We start from the raw sequence: 26,374 nt of genomic DNA on the forward strand, positions 1-26,374 counted from the left end.
ATGGTGGTCCAGAGCCACTAGGGAAGAGACAGCAGGACCAGTATAGTATGTGATAATCAGGATGGTACCTTAGTGTGGAGTGGCCTCGTTGTCCTTTGCCATTACTTACATCATAATGCAGCTTGGATCCTCAGGCTAAGGAATTATTGCTCAGAGCCCAGAGTACCATCTGACCCCTGAGTTCTGAGGCCCAGCATTGCTTCCATTGTAGAATTCAAGTGTGGTTGTGGTTGTGATTTAAATGTAAAAAAAATAAAGTTGGATATTTGTCAGAAAGAACTCCATGGGATTGCTGTTTCTAAAACCGAAAACTATTGGAAGGTAGGAAATTTTAGATGGTACCCTTGCATTTGAATAGAAGGCCATCCAGCCAAAATCAATTCCCAGGTTCCATTGTTCCTAATGCTTCATCTTGCAAGTTTCCTTCTTCTGTGTCCATTTAAATTGTTCTGGTTCCTTTTAGAAAAATGTCTGTGTATTGAAGCCTCTTTTAGTGTGTGTGTGTGTGTGTGTGTGTGTGTGTGTGTGTGTGTGTGTTAGTTAACATAATAAACCTTTTCTTTCGTGACTTTCTCATGAGTTTTGCATATCTGTATCTTTTTAGTGTGGTAGCAGTTTTAAGACCTCACCTGTACTGGGTGGGCACTGCATGTTCCTGTTCTCTGTGCACGTGGCGACGTCAGAGTGTTCATGAGTGATACCCTGCAAGATGGATGGAGAGGATTTCCCAGAGTTTTAGCAGCTTATTAGATAGATGTAAATGAAATGCTGGAAGGACATAGATGCAGATATCAGTCCCTACCACTCATCTCCTGCTCTTTAGCTCCCAGGTCCTTCAGATAACATAATAACACATCACAGGGAGATTCTGAGGATTGAAGAAGCCTTCCAAGATAAATCACAGGACAATTTCTGGTACAAATTCTACTATAATAGATATCACTTGTGTCAATGCTATTCCCCTCCCCCAATCTCTAACTAGGCCAGCGGGAAGTTTCAAAGGAAGTCTTGCATGGAACTTTGTTAAGGTTCCCCCCAAGGCCCTGGGCTCTCAGTGCAGTAATGTAGCTGGGGTGCAGCTTGGATGTTGGTTACATGATGGATCCACCTTGTTCCAGTCTAGGATCCCATTCCCAACAGCTCTCATAGCTTTCTGGGCTCTTTGGCCCCCACTCCTTTGGGATTCTGGAGCTGCAGTGCAGGAGTTCAGTCTCCTAAGTTCAGCCATCCCCCTGCCCAATCAGGGTACAACAAGAAGGGATAACAGAGGGGGCTTTCTCTGCTCTGGGTTCGTATTTCAATCCTTCTCAGGCATTCACAGCCCCTTCTTTTAATGCTCTTCCTGGCCCTTCATTCCATCCTCAGGTCCCCATCTCTTCTGTAAAGAAAGCATGAAGAGACAGTGCCTTCAAGTAGCCTGTACTTTAGTCTTTGCCCCCTACAAAGCCCTCATGGGAAATGTCATGACTGGCAACCCTGAGGAGGGGCAAATACTGTAGGAAAACCATGGATGAATATGGTCTTTTCATAGCAGCCTTATTTATAATAGCCAGAAGCTGGAAAGAACCCAGATGCCCTTCATCAGAAGAATGAATACAGAAAATGTGGTACATCTACACAATGGAATATTACTCAGCTATCAAAAACAATGACTTTATGAAATTCATAAGCAAATTGATGGAACTGGAAAATATCATCCTGAGTGAGGTAACCCAGTCACAGAAAAACACACATGGTATGCACTCATTGATAAGTGGCTATTAGCCCAAATGCTTGAATTACCCTAGATGCACAGAACACATGAAACTCAAGACGGATGATCAAAATGCGAATGCTTCACTCCTTCTTTAAAAGGGAACAAGAATACCCTTGGCAGGGAATAGGGAGGCGGCGTTTAAAACAGAGACTGAAGGAACACCCATTCAGAGCCTGCCCCACATGTGGCCCATACATATACAGCCACCCAATTAGACAAGATGGATGAAGCAAAGAAGTGCAGACCGACAGGAGCCGGATGTAGATCGCTCCTGAGAGACACAGCCAGAATACAGCAAATACAGAGGCGAATGCCAGCAGCAAACCACTGAACTGAGAATAGGTCCCCCGTTGAAGGAATCAGCGAAAGAACTGGAAGAGCTTGAAGGGGCTCGAGACCCCAAAAGTACAGCAATGTCAAGCAACCAGAGCTTCCAGGGACTAAGCCACTACCTAAAGACTATACATGGACTGACCCTGGACTCTGACCTCATAGGTAGCAGTGAATATCCTAGTAAGATCACCAGTGGAAGGGGAAGCCCTGGGTCCTGCTAAGACTGAACCCCCAGTGAATGTGATTATTGGGGGGAGGGCAGTAATGAGGGGAGGATGGGGAGGGGAACACCCATACAGAAGGGGAGGGGGAGGGGTAAGGGGGATGTTTTCCCAGAAACCGGGAAAGGGAATAACAATGGAAATGTAAATAGGAAATGCTCAAGTTAATAAAGAAAAAAAAAAAGAATATGGTCTTTGCCCTACCCACTCACCTATGGAACTGCTGAGAGCAAATCTGAAAGAGAACCAAGGTGACCAAGAATGTCAGGTTCTGTGGAGGTCTGGCTGAGCTTTCTAAGCTTCAGAATGTGCAAGGCCTCCCCTTCCTGATGCCTCCTTCCTCCCCTCTGTGGCCACTTCCCATCTTACTGAAAAGAATTCCTGGTCTTCAATCAGAGCCCCATCCACATTCAGTTTTTCTGGGAAGCTCTCTTCCATTCTCCTTTTCCATAGAACTAATCACTGGCACCCCTGAAACAGACTCTTCTCCACTTGTACATCTATGTGCAGCTGCCATCACCATTAATAGGAGTTTACTGCTCACACGTGTACTCCTCTAATAGACCAGGAAAGCTCAGAACCATATGTCTTCACTAATTTTCCTTGTAAACCCCTCAATAACTGTGGACAGAGTTTGGTATGTATGTGTGTTTTTTTTAACTACTGGAAATACCAGATGATAATGGGGCCCTTATCCACTTCCAGGAAGAAGATGCTGTGGACAGCTTGAAGGAAACCAGCTTTGGAAGCCTTAGGTGCCAGGTGAAAGTGAGGAATAGTGGCAAGGATTCTCTGGCTGTGTATGTGAAGAAAGGTAGGTTGGCGATGCTGGGGCTCCCCTTGATTGTGTTCAGAATGGTTTCAGCATGATGCTTCTGTGAGGAGGAGACTGTCCCCTTACATCACTTCATGCATGAAACCCTCTTCTCCCTGATCCCACCTGAAATAGGCTCAATCCACCTGCCCTCTGCAGACAGGCAGTGGCCTCCCAGCAGCTACAAAAGGATTTCTGTAACATTCATCTGAGCCATCAATTCTAGTTTTGATCCTATTCTGCCAGGGCTGTGAGTTTCATTCAGCAGGAACCAATGAGCCAATGGTAACACAGACACAGTGCAGACAGGCACCCAGCCAGCTTGGCCTATGTGCATGAGACACAGTACAAACATGTACCCCAGCCAGTTTGGCCTAGATGCATGCACCAGAGTGCAGACATACTCTCAGCCAGCTTGGCCTAGGTGCATGCACCAGAGTGCAAACATACATTCAGCCAGTTTGGCCTAGGTGCATGCATACCAAGGCCTTCACCCTGCTTATATGTGGCATTCCCACAGGTCCTGGCTTAGCTCCCTGCAGCCATGCCTCCCAGGCCTTCTGGCTCCTTCGTCCACTATCTCCCACCACTGTCTAGACTAAAGGACTTTCTATTCCATCTTTATGTTCATGAGACCCTCTCTGGTGGCACTGTGCATGTGTGTCACCTGGGAGATGATAGATTTTGAGGCTGTTGATGAGTTAGGCTAAGATATCAAGGTCTTTTTTTAATGTTTGTTAATTGACCTGGTATTTCTTTTGTTGCTTTGTTTTGTTTATTGAAAATAGATTATCCTCATATGATGTAATGTATTTTATTATTATCCCTTAGATCACTTTTTGCTTTCCTTTTTTTCCATTATTTATTTATGCTCACTTTACATTCCATTTGCAGCCCTTCTCCCTTCCAGTTCCCCATCACACAGCCCCTCCCCATCACCCTTCCTTGTCACCTTTGAGAAACGGAAGGTCCCTCCCAGGAAACCAACCCACACTGGCACCTCAAGTCACTGCAGGATTAGGTACATCCTGTCCCCACTGAGGCCAGACAAGGCAGCATATTTAGGGGAACAGGCTCCATGGGCAGGCAACAGAATAAGTGTAAGCCCCTGCTCTAGTTCTTGGGGGACCCATATGAAGACCAAGCTGCACATCTGCTGCATATGTACAAAGGGCCTAGGTCTAGCCCTTGTATGCTCCCTGTTTGTTTTCTAATGAGAGACAGGAAGGGGGTGGATTGGGATAAGAGAGAAGATGGGAATATAAAGTTCTTATTAGCCTGAGACCATATAAGTAGCAAGGAATATTCTACTATATATTGATCAACTCATTAGTCCATGTCTGCTTTTTTTGCTTTATGGAAACTTGAAGGAAGGTCTGAGAAACACAGGCTCTCTTTAATACTCCATGTATCTTTAAAAATATCTGCTTGTCTATCTATCACCTATCTATCATCCATCAACCTATCTACCTTCTATCTATCTATCTATCTATCTATCTATCTATCTATCTATCTATCTCTCTATCTATCTATCTCTCTATCTATCATCTATGTATGTTCATGAGTTGGCACACATGTACCACAACATGCATGTGGAAGTCAATGAAAAACTTTAATTAATTCCTCTTCTTCTACAATATGAGTTCTAGAGATCAAATTCAGTCTGTCAGCCTTAGCAGCAAGAGACTGTACATATTGAGCCATCTTGCCAGCCCTTTACAGTGTTTCTGCCGGCTCCTGGATAGCTAAGCTGGGACCTCAGCATTGTCAAAGTAACACAGGAATAGCAGGAAGAGAATCTGCTTCCTGGGAGCAAATGTCTCTAATCTCATGTCACCTAGATTCCTTTGCCCTATCTTGCTCGCTTCCTGCTTGCTTATCACCTGCAGGGTCAGTGAGATGCCAACAACGTGAAGCTCTGCTCTGTGTCCTGTAGCTCCTTCCACTGTCCTTGTTCTCAGAACTGTAGCTTTTCAGTGGTTTTGAGAGACAGGATTTCTGACTTCTGTGTCTTATTTCTGCCTTGAAGGCAGACATGTGACCTGAACCACAATAGTGATAGCTCTTTGAGCTCTGGAATCTTCCCAGATATTGTGGACCTTAATGTTCATACCAGTAAAATAGGGTCTTATGTGGATCTGGGAGTCAGGAATGAGGTAGCTCCTGTTACCCCTCAAACCTATCCTGTTAAGTACTGGAAAAGTAAGACTTTCTACAGCTATCTTCTTATGAAGTTTTCTGTTGGTCAGGGACCAGAAGACAGCTAATGGGGGCAAGACATGAGATGTTAATGTTGGAATGAAGATGAATGGGGAGTGAAATGGTGTTCTCTGAGGCCTGCAGCTTAAGGCACATGCAGTTAGATCCTGCAGCCTCAGCCTTGAGCTAGAAACAGCTGGTGTTAGATGGGCAAGAAACAGACACAGCTGACCCAGTCACATCCTGCAACCTCTGCAGGGACAAGTACCATGTTTGTTCCTTCACATCCTTGTCCCAATGGTCCAGAGTGTGTATAGGTTATCAGAGTCTCCTGGTGTTGGGTTTCTCTGATCTATACCCAAGGCTGCTATGACTTCCGCCTCAATGCACAATTGTTTCTACCATTGGTTTTTAAGCATAACAAAGCTTAGGGATTGTTTTCTAAAAATAAAAGCCAAAACAAAGAGTCCCCAGCCAAAAATGTCCCTTGAAAACTGTAATTTAGCCTTTTATCACACTTAAAAATACAATTGCATTTAAGTGTTTGTTGTCTTTTGCCTCCTCCTGTCTCCTGGAAGTTTATATTTGGATTACAAGGGAAAGTGAGAACCTCGTTGCTGCCAAACTAAACCAAGGGCAGAAATTGGCTTGTGGCTTTATTTTACTTTCTGTCTGTTTAAAGCCAAGATGTGTCCCCACTGTACTGGAAGGAAAAGGTGACTGGACTCAGCCTCCTAGGGTTTTTTGTTTGCTTTTTTTTTCCATTACTGATCAGACTATTTCTTACCTCTGCTGTAAACTCAGTCCTTTCTCTAGCATGGTAATAATACATTACAAATGGAAACATAGTTTCTAAACATTTCTCACTCCCTAAGGGTTGTCATGTTCAGTTCTACTCATCCCCCTAAGCCACTTGTGGGAAAGGACCATAAATATTGGGAGGGAGGACATAGACTCCCAGCTTGCTATGATGTCTAGCACAACCTGCTCTCTTTGCCCAGCTGAAGTCTATGGTCCTAGAACCTGTGAGAGGAGCACATGATCCTTAGCATCATAGGAATCAATGTTGGGAAGTTCCTGTGTAAAGATGGGTTATTCCAGCCCCAACTGAAAGATGAGATCTGGAAAGAGGAACCCTTTTGTTACCCACTATATCCATGTGAAACTTCCTCTAAATATGACCACTGTGACCTTTCCCAGTGTTGAGAACATGACAGCCATGTAGGTCACACAGCTTTGGAATGCCTTAACTCCTTATTAGGCATCACAGGACTATAAGGGCTCTAATGGCTTGGCAGCTAAAGCTGTGAACAGAACAAATCACTGAGTGGCAAAAGAATGAATTGGATGATGAAAACATTTTGCAGGGTGTGAAGTGCTCAGATTAAAATGAAGAGGAGAGATGGGACAGAAGTGAACATGAGTTGCTTTAGCAATTAGGGAAGGAACTCTAGAAGAGATGACATTACAAGTGTCATCTTGAAGAATAGGAGGGAGCCTCCTGCATGACAATTTCAGGTTTGTAAGTGGCACTTGTCCTATGTGAATGACATCCCACTCAGCTTTGACTCTGGCCTTGGCATCAGGCAGCACTGTCCAATGGAACTACAGTCTGAGAATCTATGCAGTGAAAATAAAGGTCAGTCGATAGTCACACTGCATTACTATGCATTCAAATGTCTGTGGCAGCCAAGCTCTACTTAATGAAATCATTGTTCAGGTAGGGATATTTGGCTGATGACTACTGATGCACATATTTAGGAGCTGCTGCATAGATAATCTCTCACTTAGCTTAAATACAGAGGGAGGGGGATGGGCCCTTTTCTAAAGTTCCAATTAGTAAGTTATTGAGATTCAGAGAAAGAGTGATAAGTTTTATGACAACTCAAGATGATAGCTCTTTAAAGGGGTACTGGGCACCACTACAGGGTTGGTGGGAGCTTTCCACATGGTAGCAGGCAGGTGGGGTTGAATGCATCTGTGCTTGGAGAAAAGAGATTTCGCCATTTTGGAGTATGTAAAACACCAGTTGTGTATAAGCCAGTGCTGGGATCATTGCATAGCTGTTTTGTATGTAGTGTGTCTGTTCAACATCCATGAAGAGAAGAGTTCTCAGGTATGTGAGTAGATAAGGAGGCAGAAGTCCAGAGGATCCAGGCACTTGTGTAGGAAGGAACCTTCAAGGTTCTGCCCTTGGGGCTTTCAGAATCTGAGGTTGTACCATGAGGCTTTACAGTGTCTATAGGAATGAGAATTTGTAAAGGCCTGAATCATCACTGGGCTAATATAAGTCAGGGCAAGGAAAGCATGGGCTTTGAATCTCTCTGCCACCTACCTGCTGTAGACCAGAAAAGCCAGATCATAGCACAGACCAAAGCTCTCTCCTCAGAATAACAGGAGCAAAGGAATAAGGCTACATATGTGCACAATGGTTGAAGACTGATGCTCTAAGTGGAACTAGAATTAGAAACAAGCAAACCCCAGAGCAATCCACTTCTAACCAAAGGGCTAGCAATATGACAGTATGACCCTGCTAAACCTGCTGGTCTAGTGTTAGAAAGGGATAAGCTGAGTTCCTAAGAAATAGCTGTTGTGGTCAGTTTAGAATGTGGCTTGAAAAGATCTGAGCAGGGGATGAGTGACAAGGGCAGGTCACATAGTGAAGATTTACATGGCAATGATTTGAAAGGCAGATCCTAAGACAGGCTGAAAGCAAGTGATGGAAGCACTTAGTTGTGCAACTGCCTGTCTACTCTGAGTTCTCTTCTGATGCTTGATACAACAAGATGGGGAAAGAGCATCCATTGTAACTTCTGGTTGATAGTATCCCCATTTCCTTGTCTGCCTCATGTTTGGACTCATCTATATTATACATATGAAGCAATAAACATGAAGTGCAATGCTGTGGGGTGCATGCCCATGAAGATGGGGGCATTGTTGTCACATAGGAATAATTGAAAGAACAGCATATGTAGTTTTCTAGGTGTTCAGCTTAGATACCCAAAGGTATGGTGGGCATGGTCCAGGTAAATGGCTTTAAGATCTCTGTCTGGTACTCACATCCTCTCCATGCACACTCGAGGATAGAGATTTCATGCCCAGAGATAATCTTGTTTGGGCCCCCATACTACCCCAGCACACATGGAACAAAATCGGAAGACAAGATTGAGATCAGGGAGCTCTCATCTACTCCACGGGATTTTGAAGTCTTTACAGACTTTCTTCTTTCTTTTCTTAGGCCATGAATTTACTGCATCTGGTCAGAAGAGCTTCGAACCAACAGGTTTTCAAAATGTGCTCTCGGGGTTGTATAGCTCTGTGGTGTTTTCAGCCTTGGGAACCAATCTGACAGATACACACCTCTTCTGTCTGCTTGCCTGTGACCAGGATTCCTGCTGCGATGGCTTCATCGTCACACAGGTCAAAGAAGGTATGACATACCGGAGGGCTGGGCCTAACTAGGGATACAGAGCATCGGGAGACAGAAACCACAGAGCCTGCCATTGGAATTTGCTGCCATGATACAACCATGCCCAAATTGAAGGTGGTATTCACAAACAAAGTCAGGAGCAAATCCTGGCCTCTTTCCCATGTCAAGATGGTGCTATATTTTATGTCATTAAACTGGTTTATTACAGCTCTCTTCAATTTTACAAACCAAAATAGGAGCTCTGAGAATTGAAATCATTTGCTCAGTGTTATACATCTTCTGAAGGGACAGGGTGATATTTCACCCAAGGTATATTGTTCCCAACATCTGATAATCCTGGCAAGGTCACATTAGGTCAAACTACGTTAGCATATTCCTCTGCTCCTGATGACTATAAAGATAACCAGCTTATGGTATCTCTGTCCCTCAGCCATTCTCAGTGGCTCCTCAGCAGTGCATCTATCTGGATTTTATAGAAGTAAACCCAGGTACTTAGTTAGGTTAGGTTACGGTTAGGAGGGGATATTGGAGTTATAGTATGGAGCAGGATCCTATTACAGTGACTCAGTGGCCTTCTGGGAGAGAAGAGGCCGGTCCAGACTCTGTGGGAGTGAAAAAGCACTTAGATGAGATGAGAAAACTGGGGCAATGCTAAAGTGGTCATTGCTGGGCTAGGCTCTGGGAGACTCCATCTGTTTTGAGGTTAGCAGACTCTGGATCTGAGTAAGCTTGTCAGCATGGTGAGTGGATGTTTGAAAACAACAGCTTACATTTTCTTTTCCTGCCTCCTGTCCTTTTCTTCCTGATGAAATTATTGAGAGAGAAAGGGATAATTGGTAATCACTAGGCCCTGAAACAAAGTTAAATACAACTTTGGAAGCCTATGGTAAGTTTTTTGTACTATTTGGAGAGAGAAATGAATATTTCCTTGGGTCTCAAGCAGAGTGTAGACTTTGGTGACAGGAGAGATCTTAGTCCTGAGCAGAAGAGGAAGGCTACAGAAAGTCAGTAAAGACAAGGAACATTGAGTTAGCTGGATTTGCCCAGGGTAGGAAGAACTAGGAAAAGGTTGCCTTGACTTCCGAAGGAACAGGAGGAAGAGGTTTCATCAGGATTTTTTTCAGCTGAACTAACCAGCATTTTCATCTTGAGAACACTTGGGAAGGTTTGGACATGACCTGAACCTTCCTTTATTTTAAAAAAAAAAGATTCAGGCAGGGTCTTATGGTCTTATGCATGCTAGGCATCCCTCTAATTCAATGACCTTGAACTTCATGTTCTCCTTCCTCCACCTCCTCAGTGTAGGATTATAGGTGTGCACCTCCAAACCCAGCTTTCTGGGATGCTGGAGTGGTATGGGCCAGGGTCACGGACACATTTTCATTTAAAGCCAGCATTCTGGCTGAAGTGAAGAAAGGTGACAGATGAGTCTCACTTGGGTATGGAGTCATCAAGAAGGCGAGAAGCTATGCAAGTGACCAAATGGCCCAGGGTAATGACAATGGTGTGAGAAAAAGAAGACAAATTTAAATGGATTCTGGAAGAGCTTGAAGGGGCTCGAGACCCCAAAAGTACAACAATGCCAAGCAACCAGAGCTTCCAGGGACTAAGCCACTACCTAAAGACTATACATGGACTGACCCTGGACTCTGACCCCATAGGTAGCAATGAATATCCTAGTAGGAGCACCAGTGGAAGGGGAAGCCCTGGGTCCTGCTAAGACTGAACCCCCAGTGAACTAGTCTATGGGGGGAGGGCGGCAATGGGGGGAGGGTTGGGAGGGGAACACCCATAAGGAAGGGGAGGGGGGAGGGGGATGTTTGCCCGGAAACCGGGAAAGGGAATAACACTCGAAATGTATATAAGAAATACTCAAGTTAATAAAAAAAATAAAATAAAATAAAATAACCCAGTGTGACTCTAACCAAGCAAGTGAAAATCCTGTTCGGTAAGAACTTCAAGTCTCTGAAGAAAGAATAGAAGATCTCATAAGATGGAAAGATCTCCCATTCTCACAGATTGGCAGGATTAACATTATAAAATTGGCAAAAAAAAAAGGGATTCTGGGTATGGGTAATAAGAAAGAGGGAGGTGTGTGGCTGGCTCACATGGTAGGAGTCTGCTCTGTGCTAAGTGATGCATAGCAGAGACACCAGGTTATTTATTGCATGACACCAGAGGGAGAGTTAGGGACCTCAGGAGTCTATTTATCTCAGCATGCTAAGTTTGAAACAACGTTGAGACATTTACAGAACATGCCTCACTTTGTATGAAAAGCTCTGGGGCCCAGAGGGGCAGAGTAGATGAGATACAGAAACCTTTTCATAAGAAGTAATATCCAGAGGCATCAGAGAGGATAAATGGGCAGAAAACGGAAACCAGTGGTGCACTTCAGTGCCTGGTAACATCAGTAGTAGTAGGAGTAGGGCTGTGGGAGCAGCTCAGTTGTGAGAGTGCTTGACGTGTGTGCCTGTGGCTCTTGGATCCATCTCCAGCACCATAGAAAGGCAGGTGTGGAGATGCACACCTGTGACCCTACTACTAAGGGAGTAAGGGAAAGAGAATAAGAAGTTCAAAGTCATTGAGTCAGAGGGCTGCCTAGGATACATGAGACACTGTCTTAATTGTTTTTAAATAAAAGGTTTGAGTGCAGGTGAGAATTCTGGGGAGACAGCAGTGATGGGTGAGAAGATGAGGAGTAGAGACCACACCCCCAGTGAATACCTAAAAGAAAGGTAGAACCACTGGGCAGGGAGAAAGAAACCCAGGGCTTCTAAAGGTAACCAAATGAGGGAGGGTAGGATGTGCAGGGAACTTTGACAGTCCCTCATACTGCTGACAGCTCATGAAAAAAAAAACATTGGAAGATGTCCAGCTGAGCTCATTGCATCAGTAGTGATGAAAAGGAAGCTGGTTGGGTTTTGTTGTTATTTTTATTGAAACCCTGTCTTTCTTCTCCCAAGTTAGAATGGATGACTTTAAACTTGTGACCTTCCTCTTTCTGCCTCCTCAGTGCTATTATTATAGTCCTGCTCCATCTTGTCAGGTTTATATGGTACTAGGGACTGAAGCCGGGCTTTATGTATACAAAGCAAGCACTCTACCAATGAAGCTACATCCTCAGCCTCAGAATGAGACTGTTTAGTTGAAAAGATGATTAGAACAACTTGGTTCCTAACCATCCTTTTGGTTTCAACCATATAATTATACAGTGTGGGTTTCTGTTAGTAGTTAGATGGGCAAATCATTAACTGTGCCTCACTTGTACATCAACATGTGTCTTTCTCCATACCCATGTTTAGAAACTCTGTCTTCAGAGACAGGATACCTCCTTGAACTAAACATATATTCTGTGGGCACCACCATTTCTCCAATTGCTGTGTTACTCAGCAGACCATGTGATCCTTCCCTGCGGAAACACTGACTTCATTTTCCTTAGGATCACATATGAAGGATTATTTTGTTCCATAGGGCAGTGAGCCTTCCAAACCCTTTTTCCACGACACTGAGGTTGGCAGCTTTCTTGCTATTCCCTCCAAGTCTAACTAGTCATCAGTGAATTGCCCAGCATCTTACCCACCTTCATATGCAGGACCAGAATTTAAGGCCCTTGTGACATATCTAAAAACATCTGGCTGTCCTTCCAGACTCATCAGGTACAGTGGGTGGTTGGGAGTTTTAATTTAGGGGGCTTTGGCCAGACTTGCTGAGTTCTGGGGACAGAATACTGTTACACCCTTTACCACGGCATTGAAAGTCCTTTAGCTTTCTTTAAAATCACTCCTTTCCCTTGGTCCTCCTACCCATCCCTCACAAAAGCTGGAACTGCCTCTAGTCTCCTCTGCCTACCTACCTTGAGCTCCCAGTGATGGCTGTATTTTCACTAAGGAATACTTAATGACAACTCATGAGGCTATAAGCCTACATTGTAGTGGCGGCTATGGGGAAGAGGGATTCTAGTGAACTCTAATGCCCTAAGGTTTACATAAGTGCACTGAGGCTGAAGGGTATAACCAGCAAGTAACTGGTCCCTATCACAGAAACATATGGGGCCAGTGGAGGGACCTGGGGTTTAGGGTCAAGGGCACCAAGCTCTGAATTAAGTATGTTACTATACCTCCTTTCCTCCCTCTCTCCGTCCCTCCCTCTCTCTGTCCCTTCCTCCATGGTTTTTCCTCTCCCTCTTGCTCTCTTGATCACTTTTTTCTCTCCCATAAACCATGGTGCTCATACTTCTTTTGAGCTCCCACATTTTTATTGTACCCAGACTGCCCCGGAGTTCTACAGCCGTCTCAATCTGCTCCTCAATGGGGCTGCTGTTGCCTCCACCCTTTCACTATCACTCAGACACTAGAAAAAAAAAACACTTCTCCTTTTGTGGAGTCTCAGTCTCCCAATCTGTGATATGAGGGTATCTAATGAGGTCAGTGACTCTTGAACCTGGCTGTACTGCAGAATCTTCTGCGTGCTCCTTGTGAGCGTTAACTCTCCAATAGCATCTCAAACCTTGCGTGACAACATGACAAAGTTCATAGCTAGTGCCAGCAACTGAACATTTCTGCAATTCTCCCTGTGGAGTACATCAGTACCACATAAGAGGACCTCTAAGGACATCTTTGAAAAGTGAGTTGAAAGTAGGCTTTGATGCCCCAGTGTCACTGTCCTACCCTCAAACACAGACTAGGTTCTCAGAGCAAAGGATGGCTTGCAGGGCCCTCATGGTTTCCCTCACACTGGCCTCTTCCCTTTGACAGGGCCTACCATCTGTGGACTTCTCAGTGCTCCTGACATTCTGGTTTGCCACATCAATGACTGGAGGGATGCCTCTGATACTCAGGCCAATGGTACATGTGCTGGGGTGACGTATGACCAAGGGAGCCGCCAGATGACCATGAGTCTGGGAGGCCAAGAATTCTTGCAGGGTAAGTAAGTCTCTACATTTTACTATGCTTCTAAGTTCCTCTTCCCACCAGTAAGGGCTCTGTTAACTTCTTAGGTGCAGTTCTACATCCTGAGCGCTTGTACCACTCTGTAGAGGGTACAGATATGTCCTCCTCACACTGACCTCATCCCGTAGGCTATGCAGGCTTTGTTTATAGTGTAGAAGGAAATGGCACCCATAAAGCTGCATGAGAAAGCTAATGGTTGAGTTCAGGGAGACACACACACACGATATATATATATATATATATATATATATATATATATATATATATATATATATATATATACACAAAACATAAGTTAATTTAGCTCTCAAAGCTTCAGGTTATCTGGGACCAAGGTTCCTGAGGAATCTAGCATGCCCAGCTGCTGGTCCAGTATCTCTGGGCCAACTGGGGCTGGGCCTGCTCTAGCTGGTTTCCTCCACATTAGGGGTGAGTGTGCTCTTTTCCGGCAGGTGGCAGAGGCAGAACAGAATAAGAAAGAAGTGCAAAGCTTCTGAAAATCTATAAACACTCATCTCTGCCTCATTTTGGGTGCATAAACAAACCACACGGGGAAACCAGAAGCCAAAGGACGGGAAATACTGTTCCATTAGTCAGAAGCACTGCAAAGTCACATGTAAAATGCCTACAGATAATCATGGGTTGGGGACTCCAGTTAGAGACCTTGGCTGTTCCCCTGGGAAGTTAATTCACTACCCTCTTCTAATCACAGGGGTACAGGGACAGGCCTGTTAGAGATTATGTTGTGCAGGGGGCAGAACGAACTTCAGAAACCGAGAGTTCTACATTTCCTATTTTGCTGAAGCTCTTCAGACTTTTCAGAAAGATATATAAATATTAGAGATGACAGGCCTCCACTCAACCCACAGAGAAGGATACTGAGTTTCGGAGGCCTCCCTGTGCCAGTCAGGCCTCCCTCTTGCCTTCTTACCTGCCTACTACTCCTCTTAACAGGCTCAGTAGAGAGGACAGACTTCCCTTTCTGTCCTAAGATGGCATTGGCCAGACCAGTTCTGTTGACAAGGTTGGCCCCAGTGGGACCAGTATCATCCACAACTGGTTAGACATGCTAAGTCTCAGGCACCCATGCCCAATAGGCCCAGGAATCTGTGTTCTGAGAAGCAGTTCCTGTAATTCTTAGAGCAGTTGCCTGCTAGGTTGGAAGAGAGGATAGCAATATCAATTGTCATAGATATAAAATAGCCCATAGGACTGTTAGGTCAGCTAGCACCAAGGCTGAGACCTAAACCTACACAGTGGTTCAAAGAATACACTGTCATTGTGTTCAGTCCTACCTTACAGCTGAAGGGAAACAGGCACGCAGGAGTTAAGTCACTCATAAGGAGGAGCCTGGGCCTAAAACCAGGCCCTGGGAGTCCTAACCACTCCAGTATTGTCAGATATGCAGAGAAAATTTTGGATGATACTGTATCATTTCTTAAACACTTGCTGATACCCAGACCAATATATAATATGCATGTTATTCTTTGAAGAATTATATATGCCTTCCTAATTTTTGGATTAATGACAGAGAGCTTAAAATCCAATACCAAAAACACATAGGCGATCTGGATGGCATACCCAACCGAAGCCTGGAAATACACTGCAGAATCTGGCAGAATTCCAGGGAGTCTACGTACGTTCTTTTGGTGGTAAACAGAATCAAACGGCTTAGTTATGGGATGGCTGCCTCACAGATGGTCTTCATTACTCCAAGAGGCACTCAGGGTGAAAACAGGCATTTCAGGAAAGACATGTGGTAAATTGGCAGCAGTAAGTCACTGAACTGCTTATGCCTGAACATGTGCTTGCTGTATGCGTCCAAGGAGCCAGGAATGTGCCCTGGCTTGGCCTCCCTGCAAAGGAGTGACAATGAAAGGCCTTTGAAGCATTTAGGGCTATATGTCCATCTTTGTGTGTGTGTGTGTGTGTGTGTGTGTGTGTGTGTGTGTGTGTGTGTGTGTGTGTATCAGAAAGAAAACTTTGGGTATCATTCCCTAGTGCTTTCCAGTTTTTGTTTGTTACAGGCCTCTCATTGGTCTGGGGTTTTACTGTGGCTAGGATAACTGGACAGTAATGTTTCCAGGGATCTGTCTGTCTTTACCTTACATTTCATCATCACTGAAATTAACAGTGCTTGCCTGGCTTATTAAATGGGCTTTATGGAACGAACTCAGGTCCTCATATTTGTGAGGCAAGAGTTTACAACTAAGCAATCTCTCCAGCCCAAGCTTTGGGTTTTCAATAAAGTGGTGTGTGTGTGTGTGTGTGTGTGTGTGTGTGTGTGTGTGTGTGTGTGTGTGTTTTCTAGACTGAGGCTTTTCTTTCCAAGGTCTAACTATCTGATCATTCACCTGTGTGTCCCACAGCAATCCTCATTAGGGTTGATTTCTTTTTTCTCGGCTAGCTGCTAATGTCAGAGTTAAGTAAAGCAGAGACCTGGACCTGGTTAATTCACACTTAGATCTGATTTGGAAAGTTAATGTGGGTAAAGTCCTAGTTGTAGGAAGGTACAAATCATTTAGAATCCATGTCCTTTAAACAGGAAGCACACTAATGTCTGTTTTGCATTTTTATTTTCATGATCCTTTGGACCACCTGCTGAGGCAAATGACCCAGGGAATGCAGGTCAGAACTCTGTGTGCGCAATTTTTCATTAATGCCATAACTGTGGTGCAACTCTACATTTTGAACCCCAAGTTCTTGTGCAAACTTCCCAACATGCCCCAAGAGCTACTTTTACTACTATGGTACCACGTATGATTTCCTGAAAGCAGAAAATGCTTTCAAGTCATCTGTGGCTATTGTAGCAAATTGTTTGGCATCTCTGACACTTTGGAATTCCACTCCTCAGATGTCAGTGCAATCCTCACTTCTAGACTTGGTCTGAATGCCAGCTCACAGCAAATTCCACTTCTAAGATAGGAAAGAGAGATGTCAAAAGACGACTGGAGAGAGGAACAGGTTTGAGGGAAAGGTGGTGTAGCCAGCCATGACTTAGTGGTAGTCCTCACGTGATGTTACCACAACCTTGGGATGTATCCTCCACCACAAAACACAACCTACCAGGAAGATGAGAGGCATCAGGCCAGGTTCTAAGTACAAAAATTGCAAGGTTTCCATCACTAAGGCCAAGGTTCTTCCCAGCTAGTTGAGATGATAGATGTGGGCATCGCTAAAGCAAAACAAGCCCACCTTCTTAGACTCATGGGATTGTGGAATGAAATGAAACTATGCAGTTTCTAGAAACTCACTAAGTTCTATCTAAGATCACTTACCCCATCTAGGGCTGATTTCTGGTGCCCACATCAAATGAATACACCTACCACCAACCCCACAGAACACCAAGAAATGGTTTTGTACAATATGAGACTACAGCAGGTATATACATGAACTTTCCCCTCAAACTACCAGGGGTGCATGCTGCATGAGATACTTGGTGTGAGTTCTCTGTGAGAGTACTCAGTAAGAGTACTCAGAGTACTCAGTGAGAGTACTCAGTGAGAGTACTCAGTGAGAGTACTCAGTGAGAGTACTGGGTTTCTGCTTAGACTTGGGGTCTGAGACTGAACAGGGAAAATATGAAGAATGTTTACCAACAAGAGAAAAGGATGTAAAAAAAATGTAATTTTAACCAGTGTGGCACCAGAGGAGGAGAACTTGCTAGAAATGATAAAAGCCTAGCTTTAGTGGGAAGAGGAGAGTAATTGGGAAAGGAGAGGACATGAGGCATTACCATAGTCAAAGTGCATGATAAATGTCAATGAAAATGTCTTTATAAAGCCCATCACTGCATATAATGAATAAATGTCGATAAAAATGTAAAGAATAGTTAATAGCATTAGCAATAATTTAAATAAGGCAAGCTGCCAGTGACTGGATATGTATCAAATGTGAAGAATCCAGGTCATACTGTAAAGTGTTGCTATCATTTAGTTGCCAGCTGCACTTAGTTTTTACATTTATTAATTTATGTATTTGGTGTGTGTGTGTATGTGTGTGTATGTGATGTGAGTGTTTGTGTGTGTGTGTGTGTGTGTGTGTGTGTGTGTGTAGCCTGAGCACACATGTCACCATTAGCATGTGAAGTCAGAGGAGAACTTGACTAAATCAATTCTCTCCTTCTAACATTTGGAACCTGGGTATCAAATTTAGGACATCAACCTTGGTGGCATGTGGTCTTACTTACATCCTCTTGGCTGCAGCTTCATTAAGGATATTAGCATCTCAGGAAATACCCACATTGGTACCTGCTAAAAATCTTGTTATTTTTGTCATTGTTGTTGTTGTTAAATCCATTTCTTAACTGTTATGGTCATCCTCCAATGTCCCAAGTTTGTGACCCTTCTCATATCAGTCTTTTTTGTTTTAAGCTAGATCCCTGAAGTCTGGTCAGCTCTGGTTTTACACCCAAGTGTTGGAGTGGTCCATTGTGAGGTTTTGAGAGATCCTGTATAGAAAGTAGAACTGTCAAGCCAGGAGGTCCTTAGTGGGATTATGGGGCAATTGTAAAGGTTGGTGACCAGTGAGAACAAGCACAAACACACTCACCAAATGGCAATCTTCTGCAGGTCTGACGCTCTTGGAGGGAACTCAAGACAGCTTTATCAGCTTCCAGCAGGTCTACCTCTGGAAAGGTGAGCTCTAAGGTGGAGAAGTGGGGATGACATAAGAGTGAGTTCCTGAGTTTAGCCCCAGTTCCTATCCACACAGTACTCTGCCCCATGGAGGTAGGGCTGGGATACAGACTTATGTTCTGTGGACATGCTTTTTATGGAGCAGAAGGCACCCACCACTCATCAGAGGAAACACATAGTCTAAAAGAATGTCATGTGAACACCAATATTTATGAGCATTTTTAGAAGGCTAAATGTTAATGTTTACAGTGCTACATGCAGTCTAGTTCTAGCCCTTAGAGACTGGCCAGTGTTTGGTACAGTGTCAAGCCTGCCTATCTGGGTGGCTGGATCTATCCATGCCTTGTATTTGGTTCATGGTTGTGGGACATGAATGTTGTTATGTGGCTGTCTTGATAATACCAGTGATCTTATCTTCTTCTTCCTAGATTCTGACATAGGGTCTCGGCCTGAATCTATGGGATGTGGAAGGGGAATGGTGCCCAAGTCAGAAGCTCCAGAAGGAGCAGGTATTGACTCAGAAGCATTGATACAGCTGAGCCCAGTCTAAAGAGACAAGATGGTGGTACCTGGGGTCTAATCAATGAATGAGTCTCTTATTACTCCAATCTGAAACTTTGGATTCTCAAAGCATCACATTATGCCTCAAGTCTAATTATCCACTCATAAACACAGAGATTCCTGCAGTGGGTAGTCAGAACAGAATGTAAAGTAGCTTCGTTGCCAATTCCCACTTTTGCTAAAACAGAAACAAACACAATAACTGTAGCAGGAGAGATTGCGTGCTTAAAGGGCAGAATTTAACTGAGCATGTCCAGGACTCCACTCATGTAAACCCTGTAGGACCTAGAAACATGTTACTATGTGTCAGAAAATATCAATTGTGTTAAAGTGAGCAGTCTAAGGAGACATGACAGGCAAAGGAAGAGTTAATCTGGACAGGAATTGGGGTTGAGCATGGGGAAGGTGTGAGAACAAACACCTCACCACTAGAACCCAGAACTGGCATTACTAGAGATGGCATTAAAAGCCATGGAGAATTGGAGAAAGAGAGGGGTAGAGAGGGATGAAAGGGACATATGATGACAAAAGAAGGGTATCTTAGCCCACTCAATGCTGCTATAACAAAATTACAGACTAGCTAATTTAAAAGAAATAAATATATTTGGCTCTTAATTGTGGAGGCTAGAAAATCCAGGATTGAATGCCTGCATGTAGTGAGGGTCTTCCACTGGTCAATAACATACTAGAAGTAATCAAAAGGGTTCAAGAGAGTAAAAGGGAGGCCAGTTTGCTTTTATAGCCCACCCTGCTGTACAAAAACCTGCAAACTATGCATTGGTCTCTGAACTTGGATTCCGGCATGACTTAGCTAACAGAAGTATGGTTGGCTGAAAGTTTCAAACAGAAGAATGTGGTGATATGGTGCTTTGGTTGGCAGAGCTAACTGAGGCCACCCAGAAGTGGGATGAAATCTTAGAGGGATTCCCTGCCTTAGGAATACAGGAAAACCAAAATTCTGGGTTTACAACTGTATGGCTTTCTAAGAAGTTCAAAGACCTTCTGAACCCCTTTTCCTAATCAGATGGATACCCTGTTATTCCTAGCTCTGCTCTGGCCTCAGGTCACATAAGGATGCTTTTGTCTTTGTCTCTCCCCAAGTCTACTTCTCTCTGTTCCATGCTTGCTAGATAGGTGGAAAGCTCACCCTCTCCTTCTCTTACAGATATGGCAACAGAACTTTTCTCCCCTGTGGACATTACACAGGTCATTGTCAATACAAGCCACTCATTGCCCAGCCAGCAGTACTGGCTCTCCACACACCTGTTTTCAGCAGAGCAAGCAAACCTGTGGTGCCTTTCTCGTGAGTATCCTTAGCCCGCAGCTTACTTCAGGATGTATTTTCACAACACTTGTGAATTATAGAAGTTTAAATTCATTGGTATAAGTTAAGGGTCACTTCATTCTTAACACAAAAGTGGGGTTACTCCCAGACTTCAGGAAACTCACACTGAAAGTAGTTCTGCTCAGCAATCAGAACCTATCTTCCATCCATCCATCCATCCATCCATCCATCCATCCATCCATCCATCCAATCAATGTTGAATATGCATTATGTCCTAGGACTAAACTTTGTGTAGATAAGAACCAAACCAGAATCAACCATGCCTTTTCCTTAAAGGAGCTCATAGGTAGGTATCTGGTAATACTGACATAAGTAGAGAACAGAGTGTTCATATACAAATTCCTGTCCTCTATTCTGCTTACTGTCAGTGTGTCTGAGAAGCCATACATAGAGACACCGAGCATTCGCCATGTTGTCTACTGTGTTGCTGAGTTTGTGTCTGACCTCTCATCTCACTTTGTTTCTGCCTATACTTAAGCAATAATAACATGTTTCCCCACTTCATAGATTCCAAGTGTTTTTGTTTAGGCTTTCTTTCATGGCTATCATGGGTGTACTAGTATTTTTGCCAACTTGACACAAGCTAGGGTCAGCTAGCTTAAGAAAATTCCTCCATCAGATTGGTTCAATGAGCCATTTTACTGATTAATGATTGCTGTGAAAGAACCTATACCACTGTGGGAAATGCTATACCTGGGCTAGTGGTCCTGGGTTGTATAAGAAGACAGGCAGAATAAGGCATGGAGAGTAATCCAGTAAACAACATTCATTCATGGCCTCTGCATCAGCTCCTGCCTGCTGCAGGTTCCTGCCTTGAGTCCCTTGGTGATAGACAGTAAGCTTTAAGGTGGATTAAGCCTTTCCTCCCCAGGTCACTTGTAGTTATAGTGTTTATCTCAGCAGTAGAAAAGTAAATTATGGGGCTGGAGAAATGGCTCAGTGGTTAAGAGCACCCGACTGCTCTTCCAGAGGTCATGAGTTCAATTCCCAGCAACCACATGGTGGCTCACAACCATCTGTAAAGAGATCTGATGCCCTCTTCTGGTGTATCTGAAGACAGCTACAGTGTACTTATATATAATAAATAAATACATCTTTTAAAAAAAAAAGAAAAGTAAATTATGTAGTAGGCCTCTGCCTTGAAAGAGTCCCCAGATGATTCTTCCTACCTAAGACCTTTCATGGACTAAGCATCAACTGTCCTCTTGCCTTTAGGGTGTGCCCAGGAGCCTGTTTTCTGTCAACTTGCAGACATAATGGAAAGCTCATCTTTGTATTTCACATGCTCCCTATACCCAGAAGCTCAGGTCTGTGACAATGATGTGGAATCTAATGCCAAGAACTGCAGTCAGATTCTGCCCCGCCAACCAACAGCCCTCTTCCAGAGGAAAGGTAAGTACTATGGTTTTTGATGGGCTATCACTCTGTGAGGTCAGAAATGGTACAATTCACTTCCTTTTAAAAATAATATTCTACACACACACACACACACACACACACACACACACACATGCAAGTGACTATGAATGTTTTAAAAAGAGCAAAGAGGGATACATGGAACTGATCAGAAGGAGGAAAGAGAAAGGAGAAATGGTATTATATATTATATATATATGTTATATGATATATAGTATAATATATTAATATATTATGTTATAATCGCAAATAACTAATGTATACATATATATGATTTATATGTATATTAGTAAATATATAGGGATAGATAGATAGATAAACAGTAAGATTATCCATGGTCCTTCAGAGATGTGAAGTCATTTCATCTCATTTGTACCAGAATTTTGTGCAACTTGTGTACACAGAGATCTCAAAAACAGTGATTTTTATACTGCCACGGATGCTCTATCTCTTCAAGGGCAGTGATTATGTCATTTTGTCATTATAATGGTGATGTCATTTCTTTCACCCTGTTCTCCCAGCAGTTTCTTCTTCCATTGTCTTTGCCAGGGCCCTTCTCATGTTTGGAGGCCCTCAGTTTCTCCTCAAATTTCAGACGACACAAGACTGTGGAGCAACTCTATTTTGTAGGAGCTTCTTGATTATGTGTTTCTCTTAAGTATAATCTGGATCAGTCACTTTTAGTGGGACTGCTCATATCAATACTCCTAGCCCTTTGTCAGAGGAGTCTCCCAGTGGACTCCTGAGTACACATGCTAGCAAGGTAGAAGAGTATTGGATCTCTGGGAAGCCTATATCATGTTCTCAAATTTACTGTAGGGTCTATGTATCTACTATCCAGGAACACTAAGATACATTCTCTTCTGGGTTTGGAAGAGATTCAGAATAAATCTTCCATCTTTGTCCCTGTGAGGAGGGCACTTAGTCTACTCTTTTCTCTGGAGATACAGGAGTGCAGAGGCAAATACAATCCTGGTTGCTTCATACAGAGTAGTAGAAACTGCCTTCCTAGTCTTCGGAGACAAGGTTCATTCCTCCATAGGCTTCCTAGATCATGGGATTGTATGTTCCATCTCTCTCAGATTCTCATTTTCTCCATAGGATAGAGCCTTGTCAAGAGTTCCCAGCATGAAACCCTGGGTCCCATTTCAAGCATCTAATAGTGATTCATATTTGTAATTCTAGAACATGGGAGGTAGAGGCAGGGGATCAGAAGTTCAAAGACATCCTTGGCTAAATATTGAATTCAAGGTTAGCTTAGTCTACACAAGAGCCTATCTCAAAAATCAACCAACCAAATAGAATCTCCTGAGTCTTAGTCTACTCATGGGCTCTACTCATTATCCATATATTTTAAAAAGTATAATACTTTTTTATTTGTTTTCTCTGTGCAGTTGTGCTGAATGACCGAGTGAAGAACTTTTATACTCGCCTGCCATTCCAAAAGCTCTCAGGGATTTCCATCAGAGACAGAATCCCCATGTCTGAAAAACTCATTTCCAATGGGTAAGTTGCCGAGTTCTACCTCTAAGCTTATTATTAAGACAACTTGGGTTCCACAAAAAGGTTGTGTCTCAGCCTTTAAAGGAAACAGAATACCAACAATCCAACCCAAAGCTAAGGTTGTAGGAGATAACCAGATCACAAATCCTCAATGAAGGTAAATGACATTAAGTTCTGTATCCAGTGCTGAGCCTGCAGTCTGCTGAGGGAGCTCAGATGTCCTGAGCAGTCTTGTCAGAAAATAAATGTGATCAAGATTGTCATAAACGTCTTCTGTGGAGTCTTTCAGTGCTGTGTTCAGAGTCTGGAAAGCAAGTACAATTTTTAACAGAGTCTTTGCTTACAGGAATGCTTACTTATTACCTCTACAACCGATTGTTTACTGGAACATGTTATTTCTTTATTGGCTTTTGTGCTAGTTGTTACAACTGGGGTTGAAGTCCTCTCAGCACACTTTTTCCACCTCACTTTTCAGAATCCCCAAGTATGCTTTTGCCTAGCTGCAATCCTGGCCCTGTCCTGGACCTCCAAAATTTGAGGTCCTGGGAGGAGACTAATGAATCAAGATTTAAAGGAAAATCCCTAGTGAGTCTTTTATATTTTAGTAGTCACTGATCCATGAATTGCTAATCTGTGAAATGCTGTTGAGTTATGGAATTGTGTCACATTGCTGGCAACTAATTGGCATTTCTGAGAACAGAGCTCAGAAGATGGCACAAGCTGTTTTGTCTTGAGATCCAGCTGGACATCACCTTATTAAGGGAGGGGATAGAAGCTAGATGTCACCATAAAGGGAGAGGGGATAGAAACCATATATATTTTGTTAGAGGTCACCTTGCTGATCTTGGTACTGGGACAGGAACTGGTAGGACAGAGCTTATGATCAGCTACAAAAGCCTATAGTCCAGGTTGGAACTTAACAGTAGGCTTTAAGGAAGGGGAAACAATAGGTAGGTAGGTAGGTAGGTAACTGAGCAGGGATCTAGGACAGAGAAAGCCAGGGAGATGACTTAACATTTTCTTGGAAGAGATGCACTGGAAAAACTACCAAGTAGAAACAAGGTTTAACACTGGGATATGACTTAGACTTAGGAAAAGACAGCACAAATGAGTCAGGATCCTGATACCAGAAAGGACCAAGAAGTTAAGCAAGCTCTCAGGAGTCATCAATGATTGATCAGATCAAGACATAGGATCAAGGCAGGGGAATATTCAGAACTGGGCTCCAGAGCATTGACTTGAGGTGCTAGAGCCCTTTTGCCGTGAAGCCACAGGTGGGGTCTTGTAGCTACACTGGCGGATGAACAAGGATGACCCTAGAGAGGGCTTGACTGAGTGAGTAAATTAATGAAGGACCTGAAGATTATGTTCCTGAGAAGAGAGTAGAAATTGTCTTCAGGGAGCTAGAACTCCAGTGCTGGCCAAAGCACCCACACTTTATGTGCTCACCACGAGATCTGATCCCCTCAGTTTGAGTAATTCCATTCCTTCTGCACAGCAAGATCTGGGTGCTCATGGGAAGCTTCACATATGTCTTGTCTTCTCACTACAGGTTCTTTGAGTGTGAACGCCTCTGTGACAGAGACCCATGCTGCACTGGCTTTGGTTTTCTAAATGTCTCCCAGATGCAAGGTAAGACTAATGAAGGAGGCATCCCCCATCCCCAATCTTACACCTCAGTCTAAAAACATTCATGTTTATGATCCTATATGGTCCTTAGCATCTCCTCATGGGATGGAGGAGGTTAGCCTCATGTGCTGTAAGGAAACAGGGGTTAGAAGAAGCTCATCACTATCAAATTCACATCATAGCTGTTCTGGTCTATGATCTACCCACCTCATATACACACAGGTCTATCTGATCCTGGGGACCATCCCTCCTTGTTTCCATACTTCATTTATATCATCTACTGTACTTTCAGAGCTATACAGACAGCATTGTTGGTTGAACTTTAGACACATCACATGATCTATATTGAACACTCACTCAGTCACTTACTGATGGTTTGATTCTGAACCAATGATGGTTTGATTATAATCTAGCAAGGTCTTAGTTAGCATCCTCATCTGTAAACCAGACCCACTGAAATGATACCCACAGATCCAGCTCATTTATTCTATGCATGATTAACAGGTTAGGAGAAGCTACTTCCTTTCCTGGACTCATAGATTATTTACAAATGGTGGATCTGGATTTGTTGGTAAGGCCAAGTCCCACCTAGAATATAGTACAGAAGTCCTAGTATCTATTGAGCAATGGCTTGCAGAATCCTCTCCTCTCAGTTTATGTTTCTCACTGCCCTACCTTCCTGGACTCCTATGTTCACCTCCAGGAGGAGAGATGACCTGCTTGACTCTGAACAGCATGGGGATTCAAACATGCAGTGAGGAGAATGGAGCAACCTGGCGTATTTTGGACTGTGGCTCTGAAGACACTGAAGTCCACACCTATCCCTTTGGATGGTACCAAAAGCCTGGTGAGTAACCTGCTCTTGGCAGATGTGTCTGCTGCTGACCATATTCCAAGCCTGCAGTAGGATGTCTTAGGATCAGGAAGATTAGTCAGAATTCACTGGGTACCAATGACAGAAAAGGGTTCTATTTAATTTAAGAAGAAAAGAAATGCCTTGGAGACTGCTCTTAACTTAAAGGATCTGATTACCAATCAGATCTCAGAAAAGATGGAACAGTTCGTGGGTATAATTAGCTAGGGTATATAGTCTGCTTCTTCAGTTTGCCACTTGTGGTTGCTTCAGAAGGACTGCTCATGGTATCCTATAGAAGCCTTGCATTCAGGGTCAGGTTGTCCAGAATAGCATATGAATGGCCCCACTGCTGGAGGAAGAAGGGAATAGCATGAGTAGAGGCTTCAGAAAACACAGAAGTACTAGAAGAAAGGAGGCTGGCTTATCCTTTTTAGGTCCTTTTGCTGGACCAACAATGAAGTCAACAGTTGTCCACACTGCAGTGATTCTTTGGACTCCTTGCTGTGTCAATGTTTATCCTCTGTCAGGATCATGCGCTATATGGCAGTGCCACGGAACAGAAGGAAGGGGCAGCCTGTGAATGTTTTCAGGCACTTAAGTTAGGATTTCAGGAAAGGACAGCCTGTGTGGGTCATGAAGGCAAGTGGTTGCATTATCTAAGACTCATTCCCAGGTCTGTTTTTGGAGAATAATCTGAAATCAATAAAGAAAAGGGTGGATATTTC

The 26,374-nt window shown here is 43.6% G+C and overlaps 1 protein-coding gene across 4 annotated transcripts in view; it reads left to right on the forward strand.

Annotated features, from left to right (window-relative positions):
* Tg (thyroglobulin) overlaps window positions 1-26,374 on the forward strand; it is a 184,563-nt gene that overhangs the window by 48,495 nt on the left and 109,694 nt on the right. For all 4 annotated transcript variants that reach the window (XM_087555765.1, XM_087555764.1, NM_030988.2 and 1 more), the window contains 10 exon segments: window positions 3,016-3,124; window positions 8,562-8,753; window positions 13,508-13,675; window positions 18,274-18,339; window positions 18,768-18,848; window positions 20,066-20,203; window positions 21,461-21,637; window positions 23,056-23,167; window positions 24,717-24,796; window positions 25,497-25,640. In XM_087555765.1, the coding sequence (XP_087411891.1) occupies window positions 3,016-3,124; window positions 8,562-8,753; window positions 13,508-13,675; window positions 18,274-18,339; window positions 18,768-18,848; window positions 20,066-20,203; window positions 21,461-21,637; window positions 23,056-23,167; window positions 24,717-24,796; window positions 25,497-25,640 (1,267 nt within the window).

Source organism: Rattus norvegicus, chromosome 7 (genome assembly GCF_021556685.1).
Source record: "Rattus norvegicus strain SHRSP/BbbUtx chromosome 7, alternate assembly SHRSP_T2T, whole genome shotgun sequence".
Taxonomy (NCBI): Eukaryota; Metazoa; Chordata; class Mammalia; order Rodentia; family Muridae; genus Rattus; species Rattus norvegicus.